This window comes from Phocoena phocoena, chromosome 1 (assembly GCF_963924675.1).
Source record: "Phocoena phocoena chromosome 1, mPhoPho1.1, whole genome shotgun sequence".
NCBI lineage: Eukaryota > Metazoa > Chordata > Mammalia > Artiodactyla > Phocoenidae > Phocoena > Phocoena phocoena.
The window spans coordinates 44,821,501-44,843,800 of record NC_089219.1 but is presented as its reverse complement, the minus strand read 5'-3'; the positions used below and the strand labels follow the sequence as shown (position 1 = coordinate 44,843,800).

The window sequence follows — 22,300 nt, the reverse complement described above, 5'->3', positions numbered from 1 at the left end:
ACCATTATTACTATCTTAATTCCAGAACATTTTCATCATGCCTAAAAGAAACCCTGTACCTGTTAGCAGTCACTCCCATTCTCCCCTCCACCCAGCCTCTGGCAACCACCAATCTACTTTCTGTCTCTATGGATTTGCCTATTCTGGCATTTCATGTAGATGGAATCATACAATATGTGGTGTTTTGTATCTGGCTTATTTCACTCGCCATAATGTTTTCAAAGTTTATCCATATTGTAGAATGTATCAGTGTTTTACTTCTTTTTATGGCCAAATAATATTCAATTGTATTGATATACTATTTTTGTTTATCTATTCATCACTTGATGGGTATTTGGGGTTTTTTCTATATGATTTGATTTAATGATTTGAAAAATTAAACTTATTATTACTGATTCACTTGTAGGAGTAAGAAATGGTAGATCCCATGCAGTCTCTAATCTCATTTGGCCCTTACAATAAACCTACAAGGAAGGAGTGTTAACTGTTTTCCAGAAGATAGCTCTGGACCAGAGCGGCTAAGTACCACGCCTAAGGGCAGGGGCCAGTCAGCAGCGGAGCTGGGACTTGAACCCAGCTCTGCCTGCTCTAAAGCCCGCAGCCCATCCAGCTGGCTCAGAGACGTGTCCCCAGACATTCAGCTGAGGCTGCAGAGAAGGACGTTGAAGGAGCATTTGCTCCCCACGGCGCTCTGTGGCTCACGGCTGCTGCTGCGGCGTGAAAGGCAGCCTTGCCCGCCCCCATGCAGTTTCGTGGTTCGGACCTGCCTATGTGTCCTCTGCCCTAGCAGTGAGCTTGTTTGTGTCCACGTTTACTTAAGCTGGCCGCTCTGTCTCCTGAGACTCCACAGTCATCACTCGTCATCACGTGTGAAACAGCTTGGCGATGTCACTCTGTGAGGAGGCATCCCTCAGTGCATCCCATGGGGTGAGCCTGGGTTCCCTGATGCAGCCACACAGCTGTCATCGTCATGGGCTGTGTCACCATCCATGAAAGTTGGTCACCATGTCTTCCTTGGTCCTCAGATCCCCTCTGGAGGTCATCATGTTGTTCCCATGTATTTGTGTGGAAACTGAGATCAGGGGGAAGTCCTTCGCCCACATCACATAGGACAGGGGCAAGTGTCTGATCCAGACCTGACTCAGATCTTTCAGGCTCCACATCGAGGGTGGGAGCATCCCCAGGTCGTGTTATGCAGGACAGCTCACCCAAAGCCACGTGCAGAATTAAGAAGGAAGTCTAGTTCTTCTGCAACCTAGATCTATCTATGAAAGTATCACACTGGCCACTGTGAATTTTTTTTTAAACTTCAACAAAACAGAGTAGTATAAAGTATAAAGCAAAAGTATAATGTATCAAGAGGTAGAAAGTAGAGAGTAAAGTATAAAGAAAAAAGGAAAAGTTACCTCTAACTATAGTACTCAGAAATAACCACTGTTTAACATTTTGGAGTATTTTTCCAGACTTCTCTGTGTATATGATAATTATACTCTTTACAGGAAGGGAATCATACTAGATGTGTTGTTTGGTAATTTGCTTTCTTCACTGCAGTGTATTTTGGGCACCTAGCCGTGTGCACTTAGCTGAGTGAATGAATGAGTGAGGAAATGAATGAATGACTTGTCTGCTCTCTTGTGCCACTGGACAAGTCAGGCTTTGTGAACTCTGCACAGACTACCTTTCCAGAGCCGGGAGTCTTCATCTCCATCCTGTCATTGATTCCCTGTCCTCTGTAGCCTTGGACCTCGGTTTCTCTGTCTTCACAGGGGGTCACTGGTGGTGACCCGTGGTGATAGAGCAGAGCCTGGTGCCGATTCTCCACAGCCCTGGGAGTGGGTAACACTATACCATCATTTCCATCCTTGCAATGCCAACAAAGATGTTGAACCCCAGAGAGATTAGGTGATTTGTGCCGCTCATAGAGTGGAAGGGATTTGGGATTTGAACTTCAGCCTGGATGACTTCAGAGCACTCTTTAACCCAGAATGAGCATGTCCTGAGAATCCAGGGGTCCAAAGCTGGGGGCAGGGGCAGCCGTGCCCTCTCTGGGCTGTCGTGATGTCCCCACCTATAACACAGAGGCCTCCGAGGGCCAGCCAGTCCTGACATTGTGTGAGTCTCAGGTCCCCACGCAGCCCAGCCCAGCCACCTTGCTATTACCCCTGAGCCTAGGAGGACCCAGAGAGGAGTCTGGCCCAGGACCTGCCCCCAAAGCCCAGAGCCTCTGCAGAGGAGCCACCATTGGCGCTGAGCCCTGGTGTCTGAGGGAATTCCAGGCTGAGGGAACAGCATATGCAAGAGCACAGAGGTGTAAAGTTCCAAGAGCCCAAGTAGTCCGTGTAAGTGGAGACTAGAGAGGGAGGAGGGAGCTTGGGGAGCCAACCACCGCTGGAAGGCCTGCAGATTCAGATGGTGGGAAGCTGGAAATGCCAGGCTGAGGGCCTGGGGTTGCATCCTGAATGCAGTAGGGAGCCATCGAAGGGTCTTTGCAATGTTGGGGGCAGGTTGCCATTTAGGAGTCTCTCTGGCTGCAGGACAAATGGTGGATCTGGGGGCAGTGACCAGGGTGGAGACAGTGAGGAGAGTGGCAGGATTGGCATATAACTGGCACTGCCAGAGGGAGTGAGTGGTTGGAAGACCTCACCTAGGCCCCACCCAGGCTCCCAACTTGATTCCCCCAGGACGGAGCTGGAGACTCCTCTCTCTGTCCTCAGCCCCCACTAGCAGGGCGCCCCGGCTGGGCCCCAGTGTAAGGCAGGGATTTTTTTTTTTCTGAAAATTATTGGTGCCCAAGTCATAGCTGAGTGGCTCAGCACAATGGCATCCTTCTCTTTTTGTCCTCCTTAATTTTAGAATCCAAAGCTAAATGTTTTAATTTTACATTATTCCTGACATAATGCTAATGAGTTCCAGGTGTCCCCCTGAGTCAGGCTGTGCAGCCAGCCATCTGGGCGGGGCCCTGCTCCCCAGGACGCCCCTCCTGCCACCCTCTCGGTTCTCAGAGAAGTGCCTCGCAGCGTGTTCCTCCTTAAGGACCCCTTCCTGCTTTATCATATGGTTGTAATTTTTTTCAGTTTACTTGATCGTTCTTTTGTGTGGTGACCACAGGGTGATTCTCCCTTGCTCGAGGGACGGAAGGTTCCCACGAGAGCCGGACAGCTTGCCTGGCCCAGCAGAAGGCATGCTTCCCTTTCAGACCCCCGAGGCACCAGGCGCAGGTGAGGGGTGGGATGCCTCCCCCAGACCCTTCCAGCGCTTTCCAATCTGTGTTGGACTGAACATCTGGAGAATTTGTGTTTTAAGGGAAATAAACACTCTCAGGGGATCTGAAAAACAGTGTGGTGGCTATTATCGCTAGTATTGTTATTTTCTGGTGACGTGAAACATTTACTTCTTTGTTTCTAGTCATTTCTTGCCCGTGGCCTAATGTTTCCTAAATCTGCAGACCCGTCTGCTTTTTGTTGAATGAGATGTGAGAACAGGGACAGGACTTTGGCATCAGACAGCCTTGGGTTCAGTCCGGCTGCTGCTCTAAACCCCTGGGTGCCCTGAGCACAGGCTCTCTGGGAAAGAGGGTGATAGAGCACCTTCTGTCCAGGGTGCCCCGAAGAACACAGACGGCGGTGCACAGAAAGGGGGCCGCACAGGCCGACTCAGAGGTGCACACCTCAGGAGCAGTTTTCCTCCCTTCTGCCTTTTCCACATCCTCGTGACAGGGCAGACAATGGTCTCTATTTTATTCATGTCAGGTCTGAACCTGAAGTCCACAGACTTGAGTGTGAGAGAGTGTAACTTGAAAGTCTTCCTTGAACTCCCATCCTGTTCTGAGTCTCCGTAGCTGAGTAGCAAATCTCAGGCAGTTCACAAACCCCTGCGCCAGTTCTGTGGGTGGGAGGGGCTTGCACTGAACCGAGGGGTCCTCAGAGTCATTTCTCATGCTGGCATCTTCTGAGCCGTCCTGCACCCCACCTTGTCTTTGCCCAGAGCCCAGCGGTCTCCCATCCATCTGAAAGGCTGCCCTGGGGCCAGCTTGGACTCAACATCTGGGTGTGGGACCTCCTGAGAGATCCAGAGTCCTGCCCGCCTGGGAGGAGCCCTGCTTCAGGTCCCACAAGCCTAACTGGGGGTGCTATCAGCACACCAGAGCCTGGCCCCAGGGTGAAAGGGCAGAGCTCTGAGCCTCCCCACTTTGAGGGAGCCCTGCCGTCTCCCCGTGTCTTACTTTCCCTCCAGCGTCCCTTTCCCAGCCAGACATTTTCCAGGGGTGGGAACACAGGAAGCTTTGCTCTTCCTCCCACCTAGGCTTCTCCTGGGCTCCACTAATTTGGAGGGCTCCCTGCCCTGCTCCACACTTCCCTCAAGGTTCGTATGTTTGTTGCTTTCTTCTTTCATTCATTAACAGATATTCTCACACAAGCCCACTGTGTGCCAGGCCTGTGCTGGGCACTCTCAGATGGCTTGGGGCAGAAAATCATTTGAAATATTTACTGTGTGTGACTCATCTCTGTCTCCAGAGTTCTTTCCATTTGGCCCCGAGACCTGAGGTTTTGAAACCCAAAAGCCAGGAGTTCACTCCTGTCTGCTCTGCTTTCTGCCAACTAATCTCCTCCAGAAGCACTTGGGTGGAGGCACAACGCTATTACTACATACCCATTTGACAGATGAGAACTGAGGCCTAGCAGGGAAAGGGACGTTCCCAGGACACCTGGCCCAGGGGAGTCCTCTGTGGCTGAACCAGCCAAGTGCACAGCTCCCAGCTGGATGTCTCTTGCACAGTGGGCCAGTTGGGAGGCATGAGCAGTGGCTCGAGAAGCCCCAGAGTGAGCCTGTGAGCCTCAGTCCTGCCTCTGGCGGGGTTGCCGTGATACTGGTTAGACCAGGGAAGAGAGGTGTCCTGCAGACTGAGGCACTTGGTCACTGGAAAGGTCTGCCCTGTCTCTTCCTTTCTTCTCGTCCTTCTGTAGGTTGGATTTCATTTGTTTTGTTGTTGTTTGTGTACTTGGTTCCTAATGGCAATTGACCTTCCTTCATTAGCTCGAGTTTGAAAGCTGGGCTGTCATCGTTCCTTCCATCCACCATTATAAGTGAGTCCAGGCACTGGGTTCAGTCAGTGGCAGCAGCGAGCAATGTGGAGCCACGTGACCCTCTTCAGTGTGTGGCCCTAAGTTGCCATCACAGGGCCTCACAGAGGATCTGTGGCGGGTGGGAGAGTGGTGACGATGCTGAGGCAGGTCAGCTTGGCCTGTTTATCCCACTGGGCCCCAGGTGTCGGATCCAACCCAATTTAGAGCCATTGGATATCCCCGAAGGTAACTTATGAACCATCTTGCACCCTCCAAGCAGCCCCGGTGAACATGCAGTCACCCGACTCTGTTCCTGAGCACCTGGGAGTGGGTCACTCATGTCCTCTCCAGTAGGGCTCCCCCTGACTGAGCACAGCCCTCTGTGGCTCCCCACACCCTCACTACGACCTCCACAGGCCCCTGCTACCCCCGAGCTACACACACCAGCAGTCTGGCCCAGCCGTGCCCCTCCCCCCTCCCAAGGGGCCCAGAGCCTCACGGGACATTCCTGGTGGGAACTGAGCCCCAGGTGCACATGGGGCAGGTTGCTCCCACCCATGACCTCAGAAGGGAACTTTGCACGTGTACGTTTGTCATGATTCGCACTGACCCGACATGAGGTTTTCTTTCAGGTGATGGGTGGAATGTCTTGGATCTCCTCTCTCCCCGGGCAGCCCCAGGGTGCTGCGGGTTGTACAGGGCTTAATTCATGCAGCCGCCACCTGTGCACTCGCCAATCCTGGGCAGGCGGCCCCGGGTAATTAAGCCCAAGGAAGGCAGGTGACTGGTTTAAGGTCACACAGTAACCTGTGACAGAGCCAGGGCTGGAATCAGGTCTTCAGACCCTAATGTTTTTCACACCATGGACCCACCCTCTGTTGTTTCTCCTTGGAATTCGGGAGAGGAGCCGAAAAGAGGACCGAGCACCTGCCCTGTGCCCAGTACCAAGGCCACACCCTGCTGTCCATCATAGGCCCCTGAGGCCAGGAGTGTCATCCCCTTTGCAGGGAGCGCACTGAGGTTCACAGGGGCCAGGAAGAGGAGGAATTGGACCTGAGACCCAGGCTGTGGGCGCAGGCTTGTTTGGGGGAGAGTTGAGGCTGGAGAGAACCCTTTCATTCATTACAGCCCCTCCCCTCCTCCTCCTGGAGCAGCGCTCACCTGCCTTACCCCCAGCTCTTAGGATCAGATGTTGACGCACCTGGACAGGTGTCTCCTCAGCAAATGGGCCAGGTGCTTCTGCTTCTCAGTTGGCTGTGGAGATGGAATGGGCTGCCGTGTTGCTTTCCCGCCTGTGCCTGCCTCTCCTCTTGGGGGTGAGCTCTAGAGACCGGGCAGCATCTGGCAAGGCTCAGCGGGTATGCAGCGTCTGCAGAGAGGACGAGCAGTGAGAGACAGGCCGTCCTGGCCTCAGCGCGTCAGGGTGGTGTCCGGGCGCTCAGGGCAGGGTGGGAACAGGGGCGATTAGGGAAGGCCTGGCACAGGAGGAGGGGAGGGCTGAGGCTTGAGCCAAGACCAGAAGGGCAGGGAGGACCGGACAGGCGGAGGACACTGCATGGGCAAAGGCCTGCGGCTGGAGCTTAGGAAGGGGGAGTGGGCACTGGGCTAGAGGTCAGTGGGGCCAAAGGGTGGCCTGCGGCCCTGTCTTGGAGTTCTCTATGGCCACATGTTCCCTCCCCAAAGCCAAGCCTGTCCAGCTGCCGTGGGAAAATCAGGAGGTACAGTGGGCTCAGCTGGCTCTTCCCACCTGCAGCCTCCTCTCCTGGGCAGCCTGGAGCCATGGAGGGGCATGTGGGAGCGTGACTGTCCATGGGTCTGGCTCTGTTGGGTGTGGAGATGTTGGTGTGAGGACTTGTCTTTCTCCACTGGCCTCTTGGAGGAAGCCTTTGCTGGATTTTGTCTCTGGGTGTCTCTCCCTGTGTGCACACAGAGCACCATGAGGCCATCTGTGTTCTGATATGTGAGCCAGTTTCTACTGTGCTGTACGTGGGGCTGTATGTCGGTGCATCTAGAGTCCACGGAGTTTGTACGTTTGTGCCTGTGGTGGGGTCTGGGCTTGGGTGTCCTTGGGTATATGTATGAGTGAGTGTGTGTGTGTGTGTGTGTGTGTGTGTGTGTGCACGCACTGTGTGTTGGTGTCCTGGGGTTCTGTGTCTTTGACGTGTGGCTTGGTTGGCAGAAGAGGTGTCAGAGTGTGTGCATGTCTGCATTTCTGGGTCTGCGGCTGGTGGCTTGCTATGTGTGTGTGCGTGTGTCAGCCATTCTGCGCAGTCTCTGAGCCCTGGCCCCTAGCCGAGCCTCTCTCCACACCTCAAGCCATGTGTCAGCACGGGGAGCCCCCTGGATCCCACCTGTCTACTGGGTGAGCAGACTCAACCTCCCCGTGCACCTCCTACCCTGGGGAGCTCTGCATACCCTGGAAAGGTGGCCTAGCCCTCTTGGCTCTCTCTGGCTGGGAACAGGAACCTGTTTCTTGCCCAAAGAGGGACTTTCTGCTGGAAAAGCGCCCAGCCCAGAGCCTCCAACGCAGTCCTGGTGAGGAAGAGATGGGGAATCTCCAGCCCGCACCTTGCTAGCTTGAGAAATCTCCTCCCAAGGGCAGACCCAGTCTGACCGGCTCTGGAAAGGAGGCCTGTGGCCCCCTAGCCCAGTCTCTCTCTGCCTTTTGTGTGCCTCCAGCTTCTCTAGGTGGTCATGAAGGCCTAGAGAGCTGAGAGATGCTTGCCTTGGATCTCATGGCACCCCTCGGTCCTGGCTGCCTAGGACAAGAGTGGGCCCAGGCACAGAAGGGCTCTGGAGGCAAACCCAGGCTCCATCCCTCATGAGCTCGGGGTCTCTCTCACATAAACTCCCTGGGCCTCAGTTTCCACCTCTGTAACAAGGGGACCTGTCGTGCTGGTTAATGGGACTAAGGAGACATGTTTAGGGAGAGTTTGGCCCAGTCCCCCACCTAGTAAATGTGATAGCTGCTGTTACAGTCATGGTCTCCCTCCGGCCCCCATCTACCCGTCCATTCATTCACTCAGACGGCACTAGGTACCCAAGGCTGGACCAGACCCTCACAGCCTTCACAGGGCACAGTCCAGGCCAGTGCCATCCAGCCTCACCTCCCAGGACTCTCCACTTTTGTCCCTCCCCTTATTGCCTCCACCTACCTCTGAGGACCCTCGAAGCACAAGGCCCTGAGAAGACCCTCGTGGAAAACCCATGGGGTTCAGAGGACAGTAACTGCAGAGCAGCACCCCTCTCCCGGGGAGCAGGGTGAGGCGTGGACCTCAGCTCCCGACTGGCTGGCCTTTCAAGCTGGCCAAACAGAATTATTTGACATCTTGGAGAAGGATCTGGCACCGTGCAGCTCTCCCATCCAAATCACTGTTGTAAAGTAGGTTAAAAGTTTGTACGAAAATGAAAAGTTGATCCCTGAATGGCCTGCCAGACTGTTGAAACCCAATATATTTTACCCTTAAACCAGAAATGTGTTTGTTTAGAAGCAAGTCATTGGCAAAGGCCAAAACTGGAGGCATTTCCTCTCCTGCCCCCACCCGTGTGCCCTGTTCCCCCAAACCTCCTCCTTGCCCTTTGTGTCCAGATCCTTAGCCAGAGCATGAGAAAAGGGCCTCCCTCCTCCTTGGCCCATGTCAGCCACAGGGAGGAAACTTGACATTCCTCAGGCACCGCTGTGTGCCAGGTCCCGTGCTGGGCATGTCCTTTTATTTACTTCTAGCAGCCGTTTGTGGTGGCCCCATTTTAGAGAGGAGAAAAATGAGGGCAGAGGTGGGAAATGACCTGCCCAAGCTCGTGGCGGTCGGTGGTGAGTCCCCGGCACAAACTTCTGTCTGCGAGACCTCGTGGCCTTCGGCCTGTGGCACAATTTCCCACACCTCACATGTGACACAGGGCCCTTGATCATCCCCCAAGGCCCAGAGGGAGAGAACAGGCGTGCCCGGCACCAGCTGGCTCCGTGCCGGGGCTGCCCTGAATGAACTCGCTCTGCCCTTTCACAGGTGCGAGAAAGGCTCAGAGACGGCAGCTCGCTGAGTGGGGTGAGCCCAGCCCTGCAGATTCTGATGCCAGACCCAGTGCCCTCTCCTTCCCCCAGCCAGAGTTTGAAGGGTCCTTGGGCTTGGTCTGGAAGGGAAGAGGGTGCCCCCTCCCCAGCTCCCGGGGCGGCTCCTCTCAGGCTTTCATCTCCTGCCCTTGGTTCTGTGAGCTGCATGCAGCGGTAATGGATTGCAGTGGACTTTTTTCAATTAGGTTCTGATTTTCCCCTGCCTGTTACTATAAAACTCCAGATGGTCTAGGGCTTCATGGTTCCCGGGGTATTTTCCCCCGTTATTTGAATCTTCTTTAGTAACACGCCCCACATGTGGGAACTGGGCCTTTCAAGACTCTGTGCCTCAGCCGGGCTCGCTGTTCTCTGCTGTGTTGCCTCGGCTTTCCTTTTTGTGTGGTGGCATCTCCTCTCGGGGGCACCGGGAGGAAGGAGGGCGTCTCCTTCGCCCAGCATCAGCTCTGCATCCAGGGCTGGGCCTGATTTTGCCTGGGAAAGGAACCCAGGATGTGAGCCCAGTTGGAAATCATGGTCATAGTTCCCGAGTACCTGCCTGTTTTGGGTGCTTTCTGTAGGGGTCCCTGAGGCGGTAGCCAGAGCACTTAGGGACACATGTATACAGACTTGCACATCAGCCAGACCTGAGATCCGGTCCCAGCTCTGCCACTTACTGGCTGTGTGACATCACTTAGGGCCAGTGATGTCACTTTTCTGAGCCTCAGTTTCCTCATCTGCAGAGTGGCGCTAGAAAGGAGCGTCACCAGAAGAGCCTGTTGTCACAATTAAATGAAGTACCACACAAAACACATATGGCTCCCGGCTCCTGAGAGGTGACTGAGAGGGTGTCACCCAGTCACTAAGGTCATTCTGAATTCACCCCAGTTTCATCTTAGTACATATTTTAATGTTTATGCCTTCTAAGTAAATAAGAAAAACCCAGCACTCACTCTTACATTTTTCTAGACTGTCAGATAGCTCTTCTCTTCCTTCTCCCCTCTCCGTGTACGCCTTACCCACAGTAGCGACCGTCTCTGTTGCCCATGGCATGTGAGCCTTTGCTTCTGGCCAGATAAATCTGTTGTGTTTGGTTATGTGAACTGGTGTGTTGCAAATTCATCCCGAATAAGAGGTGCCCGGGTAATCCTCTGGGTGCACACAGTTGGCATCAGGGCTCTGGCCGCAGGGTGCTGCATATACCCTGTGGTTCACAGAGAGCACCCACCCACCATCTGCCCAGGTGTGCCCAAGTGGATGCCCCCATTTACAGATAAGGCACCTGAGCTCTGACAAGTGAAATGAACTTGCCCAGGTCATCCAGTTCGGAAGAATGGATTTGAACCCAGGCCAATTTGATGCTGAAACACAGTGGTGGGGGGCGTGGGGGTGGAGGGGGCAGACATCACCAAGCTGTTACCAGGGCCAGGTCGCACCAGCCAGAATGCTGGGGTGAGGGTTTGTACTTGCCCAGGCACTGGGGAGCCATGCAGGGTGTGAACGGGGGTGGCGGGGAAAGGGGGCTCAGACACACCTATAGGCTTCCGTCTTTGTTCTAGATACTGGATATCATGTGGGAATGAATTGGGAGGGGAGGGTGGAGGCAGGATGGCTGGTACAGTCACCTGGGTGAGCAGTGCTGGGGTGTGGACCAGAGTAGTGGGCGGATGTGAAAGATGTTTAAGAGGTGGCATTTCCCTGGCTTAGCAGATGGCTGGATGCAGGGGCCAGGGAGGAAGGAACAGGTTTCTGGCTCAAGCATCCAGGTGGAAGGTGGGAGGTCAGTGGCCGGGGAGTCCAACCAGCAGAAGTGGCACCACAGTTCCCCAGGTGAATAGCCCTGTGCTGTACTGCTGGCTGGGCCATGTGAATGCTTGCACAGGGCAGTTTCTGTGGACAAAGAGTGGAGATCATAGGCAGACTTGGCGGGGTGGTGTATATTCTGGAAACACCTAAGCATCTGCTGAGCCAGAATGAAGGGGAGGAAGAGAAGGAGATCTAGAAGTAGAAATGGGAGTTTCTGGGGGTCCCTTCATTCAAACCCATGGGGTGGTGATTCATTCTGGAACAGGTGAGTTTGGGGATGTTTTGATCCCAAGGCTCCACACTTGGGGCACACGAGTGACTTTCAGAGCTGTAGGGTTTGTCTGACATTGCTACCTTGTGTTGGAGATGGATGGGTCACTTCTTTCTAGAAGAGACGGCAGTTCTGACTGCAGCCGAGCCCAGGCTTGGTGCCCTCTGGCGCGGTGGGGGCAATTACAGCTCCTTGCCCCCTTGCAGTGGGAGCAGGGGTGTTCCAGGAGGTGTGCTCTGCAGGTTATACACCTGGACATGGACAACAGAGAGGAGGGGTCTGCCCAGGGCAAAATCTGCCCTAGAACCTCAGAAGACTGGAGTGTTGGGGGAGGAATGTCAGGAAGGCCCCACCCTAGCATGTACCCTGTGGGGTGCAGACCCTGCGGAAGCATCATTACACCCTTGGGTCACCATAGCATTGCCTTAAGGCCCATCCTCCACCCGCCTCAAGCAAACGGAGACCCAAAGCCCGGATGTGCCCGTTGACTCCATTTCTGTTCCAATAAGACCCCTGTTTCCATTCTGGCAGCGTCTGTACCCCATGACACAGCAGTGGTGGGGCACCTCTCTCTGCTGTCCCCCCAGACCCCACACAGTCAGTGCATGGGGCCCCTTCAAGCCATTCCCATCCCAAAAGGCAGCCTCACTCTCTTTGGAGGTGCCCAAAGGGTACTCCACGGGCTTGGCGTGGAAAGAGTTTTAGGGCCACACCAATCAATGGCAAACACATCAACCAGGGCCTCCTATTCTTTACTTCTGGGGTCAGTAAAGCCTGCCCCACAGGGGTGTCCTCCCTCAGGGCAAGACACCACCACCACCAGGATAATAGTGACAACATTGACGTTCTGCGTACCATGCAGATATGCACATTGCCCCACTGCCACAGCTCTGTGAGCTGCTTCCTCGCATCTTCATTTTACAGAGAAAGAAACTGAGCCACAGAGAGGGCACTGACTTTCCAAGATTACAGAGCCATCTGCTTTCCAAGTTTGAACCCTTCACCCCAGCCTCTGACACACCAGACCGTGGAGGGCATTGAATACCAGGCTAAGGGGGTTGACCGGATGTCAGAAGGCACAACGAGCCTGGAGGGTCCTGAGCAGGGGTGACCTGGTTAGATTTACAATTTAAAAATGGACTCATAAAGCATTAGAGCTGGAGGGGTCTTGGGGGCTGTCTGGTGAAGCTGCCACTGTAACGCAGCAGAGAAGGACTCATGAGAAACTCAGGTGCCCCAGCTCTAGGATTCCAGACCAGGCCCTTCCACCACTGTGTGAGCCCTGTCAGGTCCTGGCTCCCCAGGGTACAGATGAGGGGCTTGGTGGGGGAGCACACCTGTCCAGGGCACCTGTTCCTTGGAGGTGGAGCCAGGACAGCACTGAGATAACTCCCCATCACAGGAGGTGCTGGGGCACCTGCCCCTCCAGACTGTTCCCCAGTCCCCAGCCTGCTCCAGGCCCCAGGAGCAGGCTGACACCCCTTTGATAGGCCTGAGCCCACGGGCTGGAGAGCCCAGGGTGTGTTGAGAAGGTTAGTCTGGATGTCAGGCTGGAGGAAGAAGATGGGGAGTGAGGTGAGGGGTTAAAGAGTGAGAAGTAGAAACAGGACTATGGGGGGACTTGAGAGCCCACCATGCCCAGCGGGACATCACACACACACGCATACACACACACCCTTCCAACTCCGCAGAGGGCCAGCAGGCCCAGGAGTTGCCACCCCAGGCAGAATGCCACTCCACTACTTACCTGCTCTGTGATCCTAAATAGTAGCTACAATGACGGTATTGAGCAAGCACCTGGTACCGAGGGAAGCACTTACTGTGCAGTCCTCACGGCCACCCTCTGAGGTCGGTAGAACTCACCCAGTTTTACGATGAGGAAACAGGCTCAAAGAATTGAAGGGACTCATTTCGGATCACTCACAAGTGGAGCAGCCAAGACACAAGCCCTGGTCGTCCCACACCAGGGTCCATGTCTGTAACTGTTGTGCTGACTCCCCCGAGCCTCATCTCCTGACAGTGGGAGAGATACTTGCCCCGAGGGCTGCGGAGAGGATACTCGATCATGCTAGAGACATTACCAGGCCTAGCAGAGTGAGCGCACAGGTGCTGAACCCACGAGCATTCCCGTCCTCTTCTCTCTGCCTCCGTTAGCCCATCTCTGGGGTTGTTAAAGGGGGAGGATCGCGGGGACCTTGGCAAGCAGCTGCAGGCAGAGCCCATCTCCCCTCAAGGCCCTGGCATGCCTGGGATGCTGGCTCTGCTGAGGGCGTTGCTCTGCCAGGTGTACCTGTAACATCCTCGTCCCAGACCTGTCCTGATGGGGCAGTTGCTACCCCACCTGCTGCTACCTCTGGTTCTACCTTGAGGGATGGGTCCCCCATCATGGTGCTGTGGCCAGCTGCTTGTTATACCCCAGCCTGGGACTCAGCTCTGTTAAGTTCCAGTGGGGTAGGGGTGGGCAGGACGAGCTGGGCCGATATACACAGGCATGGCATAGGCACAGCACACATGCACAGGTGTGGGGTACCTTGATGAACACGAGGGAGGCGTGTGCACCCCTAGGCTCCAGAACCCCTATTCTTTTTTTTAATATAAATTATTAATTTATTTATATTTGGCTGTGTTGGGTCTTTGTTGCTGCGCACGGGCTTTTCTTTAGTTTTGGCGAGCGGGGGCTACTCTTCATTGCGGTGCGCGGGCTTCTCGTTGCGGTGGCTTCTCGTTGTGAAGCATAGGCTCTAGGCGCGCAGGCTTCAGTAGTTGTGGCAGTAGTTGTGGTGCATGGGCTTAGTTGCTCCATGGCATGTGGGATCTTCCCAGACCAGGGATTGAACCCGTGTCCACTGCATTGGCAGGCGGATTCTTAACCACTGTGTCACCAGGGAAGTCCCCAGAACCCCTATTCTTAACCACCATTGGATCACATTTCTAACTCACCCTTTGCCCCATAAGTGAGCTGCTAGCTCTGCCTGCAAGGAACTCCCAAACCCTTAGCCTGGAGGCATGGAGAAAGGGCAAAGGATGTGCAGTGAAAACCTCAGGGTGTGACCAAGGAGGAGCAGGAGGTTGGGAGAGGCTTCTCCAAGGAGGTAGTGCTTGGGCACCATGAGTAGATGTCTGCCAAGTGAGTGAAGGAAGGAAAGGTGTTCCATTCCAAGGGAACAGCTCCAGCAGGCCTGGGGGCATTCAAGTTCCCAACACGTTCGGGGTCTGATCACTCCCGTGTGGCTACAGCATAACGTGTGGGGTGTATGCAGATGGGAGAGGCGTCCAGCCGTGCTGGAAGACCGCGAACACCAAGCTGCAGATCGTGAAAAGTGTCTGGATTGAATTGTCAGCGAACTGGAAGGGAAGGTGTCCCAGGAGGGGCACAGCCCGAACAAAGGCATGGGGGTGGGGGCAACGGTGCTGAGACCGACGGCTGGCCAGGTAGGCGCACAGACCGGGTGGGGAGATGATATACAGATCTCCAGAGTCGGATGGACCCTCCAAAGTCAGGAATGGCACGTGGCACCTGAGGGGTTATTGCCCCTCCGCCTCAGATGTCCACCCTCCCGGCTCGGGCCAGAGAGGAACAAAGGGACCGGCTGGGAGCCGAGGGGCAGCCTGCTCTTCAGCCGCTGCCCCACCTCACTGTGGGTGAACCTGGCACCGGCCTTGCAGGAGAGCAAGGGGGGGCGTGGCTCGTGGCCTGTTTATTCCCCAGACAGGATTTCCTTCTGGTTTTGATGCACGGAAGAGGCATAACATCTGGAAATAGGAAGCGGAACAGCTTCTAAAACCCAGCTGCGGACAGCTTGCCTTGGACCAGCCCCAGCAGAGCACGGCCCACAATTGTGGCCGGGTCTTCAAGGGAGAGGCTCCAGGAGAGCCCGCCCCAGACCGTTGTCTCTGGGTCCTTGTTCTGACGTCTGCCCTGGCCTGAGGGATGGAACCAATGGCTCATGAGAGGAAACCCAGCCTCCTCTGATCTCTTCCTCCTCAAGGGTCACCTCCCCCTGCCCCACTGCCATGAGAAGGCAGGAGGCACAAAGTAGCCACCTGGGCTTTGGCCCCAGATGTGGCCTGCATCTTGTCCCAACACTGTGATCGCCCCTGGAAGCCTCTGTCTCTGAGGTGGGGACATTGAGGCCGCACACGTCCCGGTTGTCACGTGGTTAAACAGCCAGCGCCACAGCCGGATGGTTGGAGCCCGTGTAGCTTCTCCTCCTGCCCACAGCGAGCGCCGTGGGAATGGCGGCGGCCAGTCACACCAGGACTAGGGCGTGCTCGGCGGGCAGTGTTTGAAGGATTTTGAAGGCTGAAGGGGGTTGGATGCATTGTTATGAGATAGGACATTCTTTGCTGAGTGCCTTTCTAGTAGTACAAAGGCTTGAGATTGCCTGGAGGACCCCTGCTGTTTCAAGCCTCTGGTGGGGAGTCAAGAGGGGCTGGAACGTGTGGCGGGCTGAGTGTTTGAATGCCAGGCCCGCAGGACTTCAGGCGGAAGCAACAGGGTCCCTTTCCTACACCAGAGGCTCCTGGGGTAGCTGTGTAGAGAGTAGGGAGGGAGGAGTTTGAAGTTAGAGGATTCTGGGGAGAGAGATGGGAGCTGGGCCGAGGCTGCTGGGGTCAGCACTCTATTTGTTGCTCTCTGCTCACCTCCACCCTGACCAGGGGCGTCACATGTCTGTGCTGTACCTACTGAATGCCCACTGCCTGGCATGGGGCCTAGTGCATGGATGTTGATGGATGTTAAACAGATAAACAGCCAAATGATAAATCAGAGACACTGCGTTTACAAATGTGGTCATTGTTCTGACAGCAATCAGCATTGATGCTGTGTTCCAGGTGGGCAAAGCCCTTTGACAGTCAGCGTCCTACCCCTTGGGACCTTCATATCAGCCCTGAGTGGTGGCCACACAGTCTTAAGTTTGTAGTCCAGGAAATAAGGCACAGGGAGGTCAAGGGCAGTGCCCAAAGCCTCACTGGGACAGAGCCCGACTCATAGCCAGGCCTTGGATTCCAAATCCAGGGCTGTCTGCAATAGATGTATACCTACATCCTGTCCATTCAGGGCAGTGCTGCCATTAGAGCAGCACATCATTTCCAGATGCCGATGGAGGGCAAACCTGTTGAGATCCAGAGTTGGAAAGACCACTTTTTTCTCAAGCCCTAGTGGCCATTTGTAAGTCAGGAGTGTATTTTTTTCTGGACCTACCAGGGCTTCCCAGATAGAGTTTGGGTCCTGAGCACTTCATGGGAAGCTGAACTGGGGCAGCTGGAGGCCTCGGGCAGGGTCAGGGGGTTGGCGGGGAGAGGATGCTGGGGCCCACTTCCAGGCTGGGCGGTGGGCCTTCCGGGGGCTGCAGAGCACCCCTCACCAGCCTTTCCTGCAGTTTGAGGGCTGCAGCAAGGCCTTCTCGAGGCTGGAGAACCTCAAGATCCACCTGCGGAGCCACACGGGCGAGAAGCCATACCTGTGCCAGCACCCGGGCTGTCAGAAGGCCTTCAGCAACTCCAGCGACCGCGCCAAGCACCAGCGCACCCACCTTGATACGGTAGGCCCGAGGGCAGAGGCCAAGGGTGGGGTTGGAGGACGCGCACTCTGCCCCCACTTGCCTAATGCAGGGCAGCAGGCAGCTCCAGGCAGAAACCCTGCCTGCATCCTTGAGCCCTGTTGACATTTTGAGCGGGACGATTCTTTGTGGGGAGAGGGAAGTACTGTCAGTATAGGATGTTTAGCAGTATCCCTGGCCTCTATCCATTAGACAGGAGCGATTTCCTACTTCCCAGTTATGACAACCAAAAATGTCCTTCAACGTTGCCAAAAATCCTGGAGAGGAGGAATTAAACTCTCCCCTAGTTGAGAACCACTGCTTTAGCCCAAGGGTACCGGCCCAGGCACTAGTGTGGGCCCCACTGAGAGGGTGAGCTCACATCCTGCATCCTATCCCCAGGCCTGTCAGTCACCCCCAGAGCAGGTCCTCCCTGCTCTTCCCACCCACTCCCTCCATGGAGACAGGCCAGAGGCTCTCCAGGGCCATTCTGTATCTCCCGGGCACAGTGGGTGAGGAGTTGAGGTGAGAAGGGCCTAAGACTCCAGGCCCCTGGAATAGTGGCCTGGGCCCCAGATGCTCGTGTGTCTACCTCCTTTCCCTTGTTTGTGCCAATGTGATAACCTGCAGCTCCATCATGGCATCGGTCCAAGCATTCTCTCCCGTGCATACAGACCTCAGCGGTTAGCAGAGCACTTCCTAGAACATCATCTCCCACGATCTCACAATGACCCTGCCAGTCGGGGGGTCACTAGCCCATTTGACAGATGAGGGAAGCGGGGCTCTGGCCACTTCGCTACTCAGCTGGAAGGTGGCAGAGCTGACTCAGCACTGGGCCTCACCCCAGTCTCATAGGGCCTATGTGATAGGATGCACCCAGCCTGGGAGGCCCCCAGCCCTCATGTGCAGCAGGAGACGGGTCCGTAGCCAGATTCCACGTCTGGGCCACTGGCCTGTGTCTCTGCATTTTGTGCAAATGTTTGGGGAACTCTGCTGGTCGGGAACTGGGAGACCTGAGTGGCCGTCCAGCCCAGCCCATCCAGTATACAGACATACAGATGAAGAAACAGAGGCCCAGGAGGGCGACTGACCCCTCCAGGGTAAGTTGGAAGCCACATAACAATAGAGGTCAGAGCTAGAGGCCCTCTGGGGTTTTATAGCTGGGAAAACCAAGACCCAGAAAAGATGGGGCAAGTGGGTAGCAGAAAATAGCAGGAAGTCAGGTTTTGGGGCCAGGCCCAGGCCCTGGGCAGAATGTTCTACACATCTCCCCTGTCCCCTAATATCACACACACTGTCCCTCAGTTTAATCCTAGTGACAAACCACAAGGTGTAGGGGCCTATCCCCATCTTGCAAACAAAGAAACTGAAAGTCAGAGATGAAGTCATTGATTGTGACACAGCTGGTAAGTGGCGGAGCTGGGATGCCACCCAGTCTGCCTGACCCCAAGTCTGCTGCCCCTTGCTGGAAAAGGGGAGAAGAGCCGAGGGGAGAGGGTGGGAAGGGGGAGCCCTCCCGCCAACCTGAGCCCGACTGCTGTCCCCACCCCGCCCCTCTCAGTCTCACTGTCACGGGAGTTGGGGACATGAAGTGAAGAGGTATCTTCTTCCCAAATCCCTCTGCCTTTGTTACCTCCTCACATGCCCAGCCCTTGGGGCCCTTGGCACCTGTCCCAACCCTGAGAGGCATGGCTTGTGCCCCAGCACCCTGGTTACATCTCCCAGAGGCCACAAGGCAGCCTCAACAGCACCAGGCCTCTCTGTACCCCGCTCCCCCTGGGCGACGTCCCTCCAGCATCTCGGGGTCACCTACCCTGACTCATACCCTTCCTCCCTTCCCCTTACTGCACTTCCTGGACCCAGCCCCAAAGCAACATGCCTCTGGCCCCAACTTGGTGTGTGAACAGAGCTCCGAGGGCTGGGTCGGGTCAGGCCCAGAATGAGCTCGCAGGGTTGTCTCAGGCCTGCATCTCCTCAGAAGGTCCTGGTCAAGCCCGGGAGGTGCAACCACCGAGCGCAGCCCCCGCGTACTCCAGCCCCATGGAGACATGTAGGCGGCCCCCCCGTGGCTAGTTTGCTTTCCCAGCGCCCGAGGCTCAGGCCCACTGGGTCAGCCCCATGTAGGCTGGGCCTTGTTTTCCAGAGAGGACCCAGTCGTGTCCCCAGCTCCCCTCTGGCACCAGAGAACATGGGATTCTCTCCGTGGGCAGGAAAGCAGTGGGACAGACTGGAGAGAACCGGCCTGGGTTCTAACCCTGGCCCTCCACCTGGTCCCAGAGGTCCCAGGACCACCACCCATCCTCTCTGGCCTCAGTTTCCTCAAACATCTACCTCACATGAGAGGGATAGGGGATCAACTGGGGTGACAAATGTGGAGCCCAGACACAGGATCTGCACAGCAAACTTGAGTCCCTCCTTTCTTGACCTATGACTCACTGACTGAATGCTGACTACATCCTGCCATGTCCCAGGCACTCCATGTGGGGTTCATGTCCCGACTGCCACAGACCATCCTGCCCTGGCCTCCATTTCCTTATAGGGAAGAAGGGGGTGATAATCTCTCCTTTGCCCACTTCCCTGGACCCTTCAAGGCTGCAGAAGAGAGGGGGCACCCTAGCAGAGTGTCATGGGCACTCCACTCACCGTGAGATCTTGGGCAAAGCATCAGCTTCGATATCCTCATCGGCAAAGTGTGGATGCTTCCCACGGGGTGGGTGTGAGACTGAAAGGAGATCGTGGGTGGCCAGCCCCGAGCACAGGCCTGCACTGTGGGGACTCAGTAGGTGAGGAGCTGTCTTGAACACAGATCAGGAGGGCTCTGTGAGGTGCTCCATGCTCACAGCACGGCCGTGAGCGTCCTGCTATTAATGAGGCTTTGAAGCTGCTGTGGTGACTCCAGGCCCGGGGCTTGGCTTCTGCTTGGGACAGCCACAGGGTTTCCTGAGGGCTCATGAGGGAGCTGGGCCAGAGGAATGTTCTACACACGTCAGGCTCTGGAAAAACAAACACAGAGATGGGCCTTGTGCCCTCTTTCCAGGCGAGGGTGCTTGCACACACGGAGCTCTGTTTGTTTGCTTTTTGACAAAAGCGTGTGGATTTGTATCAGCGTCCCCAGGGGACCGGGCCTGGGGCAGGGCAGGGTAGGGCCCATGAGAGAAAGTGTGTGTGTGTGCACACATGCACGCACGCGTGCGTATGTTGGGGTAGGGAGCAGGCCTGTGTGAGAGGGACCCTGTAGCGTGTCGGTCTGTGTCTGTGTCTCTGTGTGGTTGTGTAGGGACAGGTCTGAGGCCTGCCTTCCACCCTCCCGCCCATACCTTCCTTTCAGCAAGGCAAGCCTCTCACTGCTCTGTCTCTCTCTTTTTGCTCTCCTCCGTTTCTTTAACCTGGCAACTCTCCGTGGCAGCACCAAGGTATGGCCGTCTCTTTCTGCTTCTCCCTCCCCACGAGGTCTAGCAGGGCTGACTCGCCTTGAGGTTCGGGGAGGGGGGGCAGTTCCAGTGGGCGTGTCTGACGGGGACATAGGCATCACCTCCAAACGTCCCCTCCCCATGACGTCCCCTGCAGTCGCTGGAGGCCAGAAGGCCCCGAGAAATCGGAGCCACTAGATGTGTTCAAAAAGGGCGCCTTAGGGACTTCAAGTAGCAGCTGGAGTCCGCAAGCAAGGTCTTGTGGAGGCCCCTACAGAGAGCTCAGAATTCAGTTAGGGCCACAGGGTCCCTGCCCTGGGTCAGACCCTGAGGCCTGAGACGAATCAGAAGGGAGCCTCCCCTGAGGAAAACTCACCACTGAACAGACCCAGCAGTGCAGGTGGACAGCACTGCCTCTGGAAGCTCGGGAGGTGGCAGTGGGAAGAAGATTCGAGGAAAGGTTGGAGAGGAGGTGACGAGGGCTGGGTGGTGGGTGTGCAGGGGCAGGGAGAGGGGTGAGGACTCAAGCAGGGCCCAAGTCACAAAGGGCCTTCAGTGCCCGGACGTGGGCTGTATCCAAGGGCACCAGGGAGCCAAGGGGGGTTAGAAGGTGAGAGCATGGCCAGGCCTGTGAGAAAGGCCCTCTGGCTGTGAGTGTGAGGGGAGGTTGGAGGCACAGAGAGCAGGGTGGGGTCTGGACAGGAACCAGGGGAGGCGGTGGGCATGCATTCGTTCTAGAGGAGGGATGGGGCTCTGAGGGGAAGGGACGCAAAGGGCACAGATGGAGGCACAGCCTCCCAGGGCTGTGTCTGAGATCCAGTTCCCTCTGGTCTCCTGTGACTGTTGGGTCAAGGACCTGTGATTCTGGACCCATGGCAAGTTTTGGTCAGTTGCTCCCAGCCCGGGCCCTGCCACTGTGCAGGTTGGCTCCATGTTTGCGCCCGCCTTGCCCTGCGCTGTCGCCCTCTCCCCCTCTCCCCGTCTCCCCTTCTCCCTGCCCCCATCCCCCTCCTCCAAGGCAACAACCTCACTTTACTCATTCTCCACTTGCTGCTTCTCTGCAGCCATAAGCCCCAAAGGGTGTATTTTCTCCGAGCTAGTATTGGAGCTGGAAGAAAGAATCCTTAGGACTCAGTTGGCCCCATTATGCAGAGGAGAAAAGTGAGACTCAGAGAGGGGAGGCGACTTAGCCGAGGTCCCAGCATGAGGGTAGAATGGAGACACAAACCCCCTCCTTCACTGCCAGGCCAGGCACCTTCCCCGCACCCATCGGCAGGCCTGGCTGAGTCAGACCCCTCCCGGCCCAGGACAGAGAGGGAGGGACAGGGTGTGAGCCTGCAGCCGCCCCTTGCTCAGTCGTCCCCCCCCCCACCACTGCAGGCCATGCAGCGGTACCTCGGGCCTGGCAGGTGGACCCTCACTCACCCCACCTCTGCCCTCTGATGTTACAGAAGCCATACGCCTGCCAGATCCCTGGCTGCTCCAAGCGCTACACAGACCCCAGCTCCCTCCGCAAGCACGTGAAGGCCCATTCAGCCAAAGAGCAGCAGGTGCGTAAGAAGGTAAGAGGGCTCCGTTCCAGGCCCGTCTCTGCAGATGCCCCCACCCGGCCTCCCGGCCGCCCGTCCAGCATCAAGGCAGGTACAAGCCACACTGCTTGCGTGCATTCAGCCTTCCACATCCAAGGGTGCCTCCGTCCCTTGCCCTCCATCTGCCTCCCACCAGCCCAAGTGTCCAGACAGTCCCCGACTTACGATGGTTTGACTTATGATGGTTCAACTTACAATTGTTCAGCTTTACGATGGTACGATGGTATTTTTGCAAATTCAGTAAAAGCATACTTCGAATTCTGAGTTTGACCGTTTTCCAGGCCTGCGATGTGCAGTAGACCCTCTCTTGTGGCGCTGGGCAGCGGCAGTGGCCACAGCTCCCAGTCAGGTGCACAGTCACGAGAGTGAGCAGCCGATATGCTAACAGCCAGTCTGTTCCCAGACCTCCGTTCTGTTTTTCACTGCCAGGACAGTATCCAATATGTTATATGAGCTATTCAACACTTTATTATAAGATAGGCTTTGTGTTCGTGTAATTGTTCTGAGCACATTTAAGGTAGGTGAGGCTAAGCTATGGTGTTTGGTAGGTTAGGTGTATTAAATGCATTTTTGACT

General features: G+C 55.9%; 1 protein-coding gene across 3 annotated transcripts in view; it reads left to right on the top strand.

Moving 5' to 3' along the window:
* Positions 1-22,300, top strand: part of GLIS1 (GLIS family zinc finger 1) — a 224,649-nt gene that overhangs the window by 185,395 nt on the left and 16,954 nt on the right. For all 3 annotated transcript variants that reach the window (XM_065889192.1, XM_065889188.1, XM_065889187.1), the window contains 2 exons: positions 16,567-16,728; positions 21,587-21,697. In XM_065889192.1, the coding sequence (XP_065745264.1) occupies positions 16,567-16,728; positions 21,587-21,697 (273 nt within the window). The remainder of the gene's footprint in view (positions 1-16,566; positions 16,729-21,586; positions 21,698-22,300) is intronic.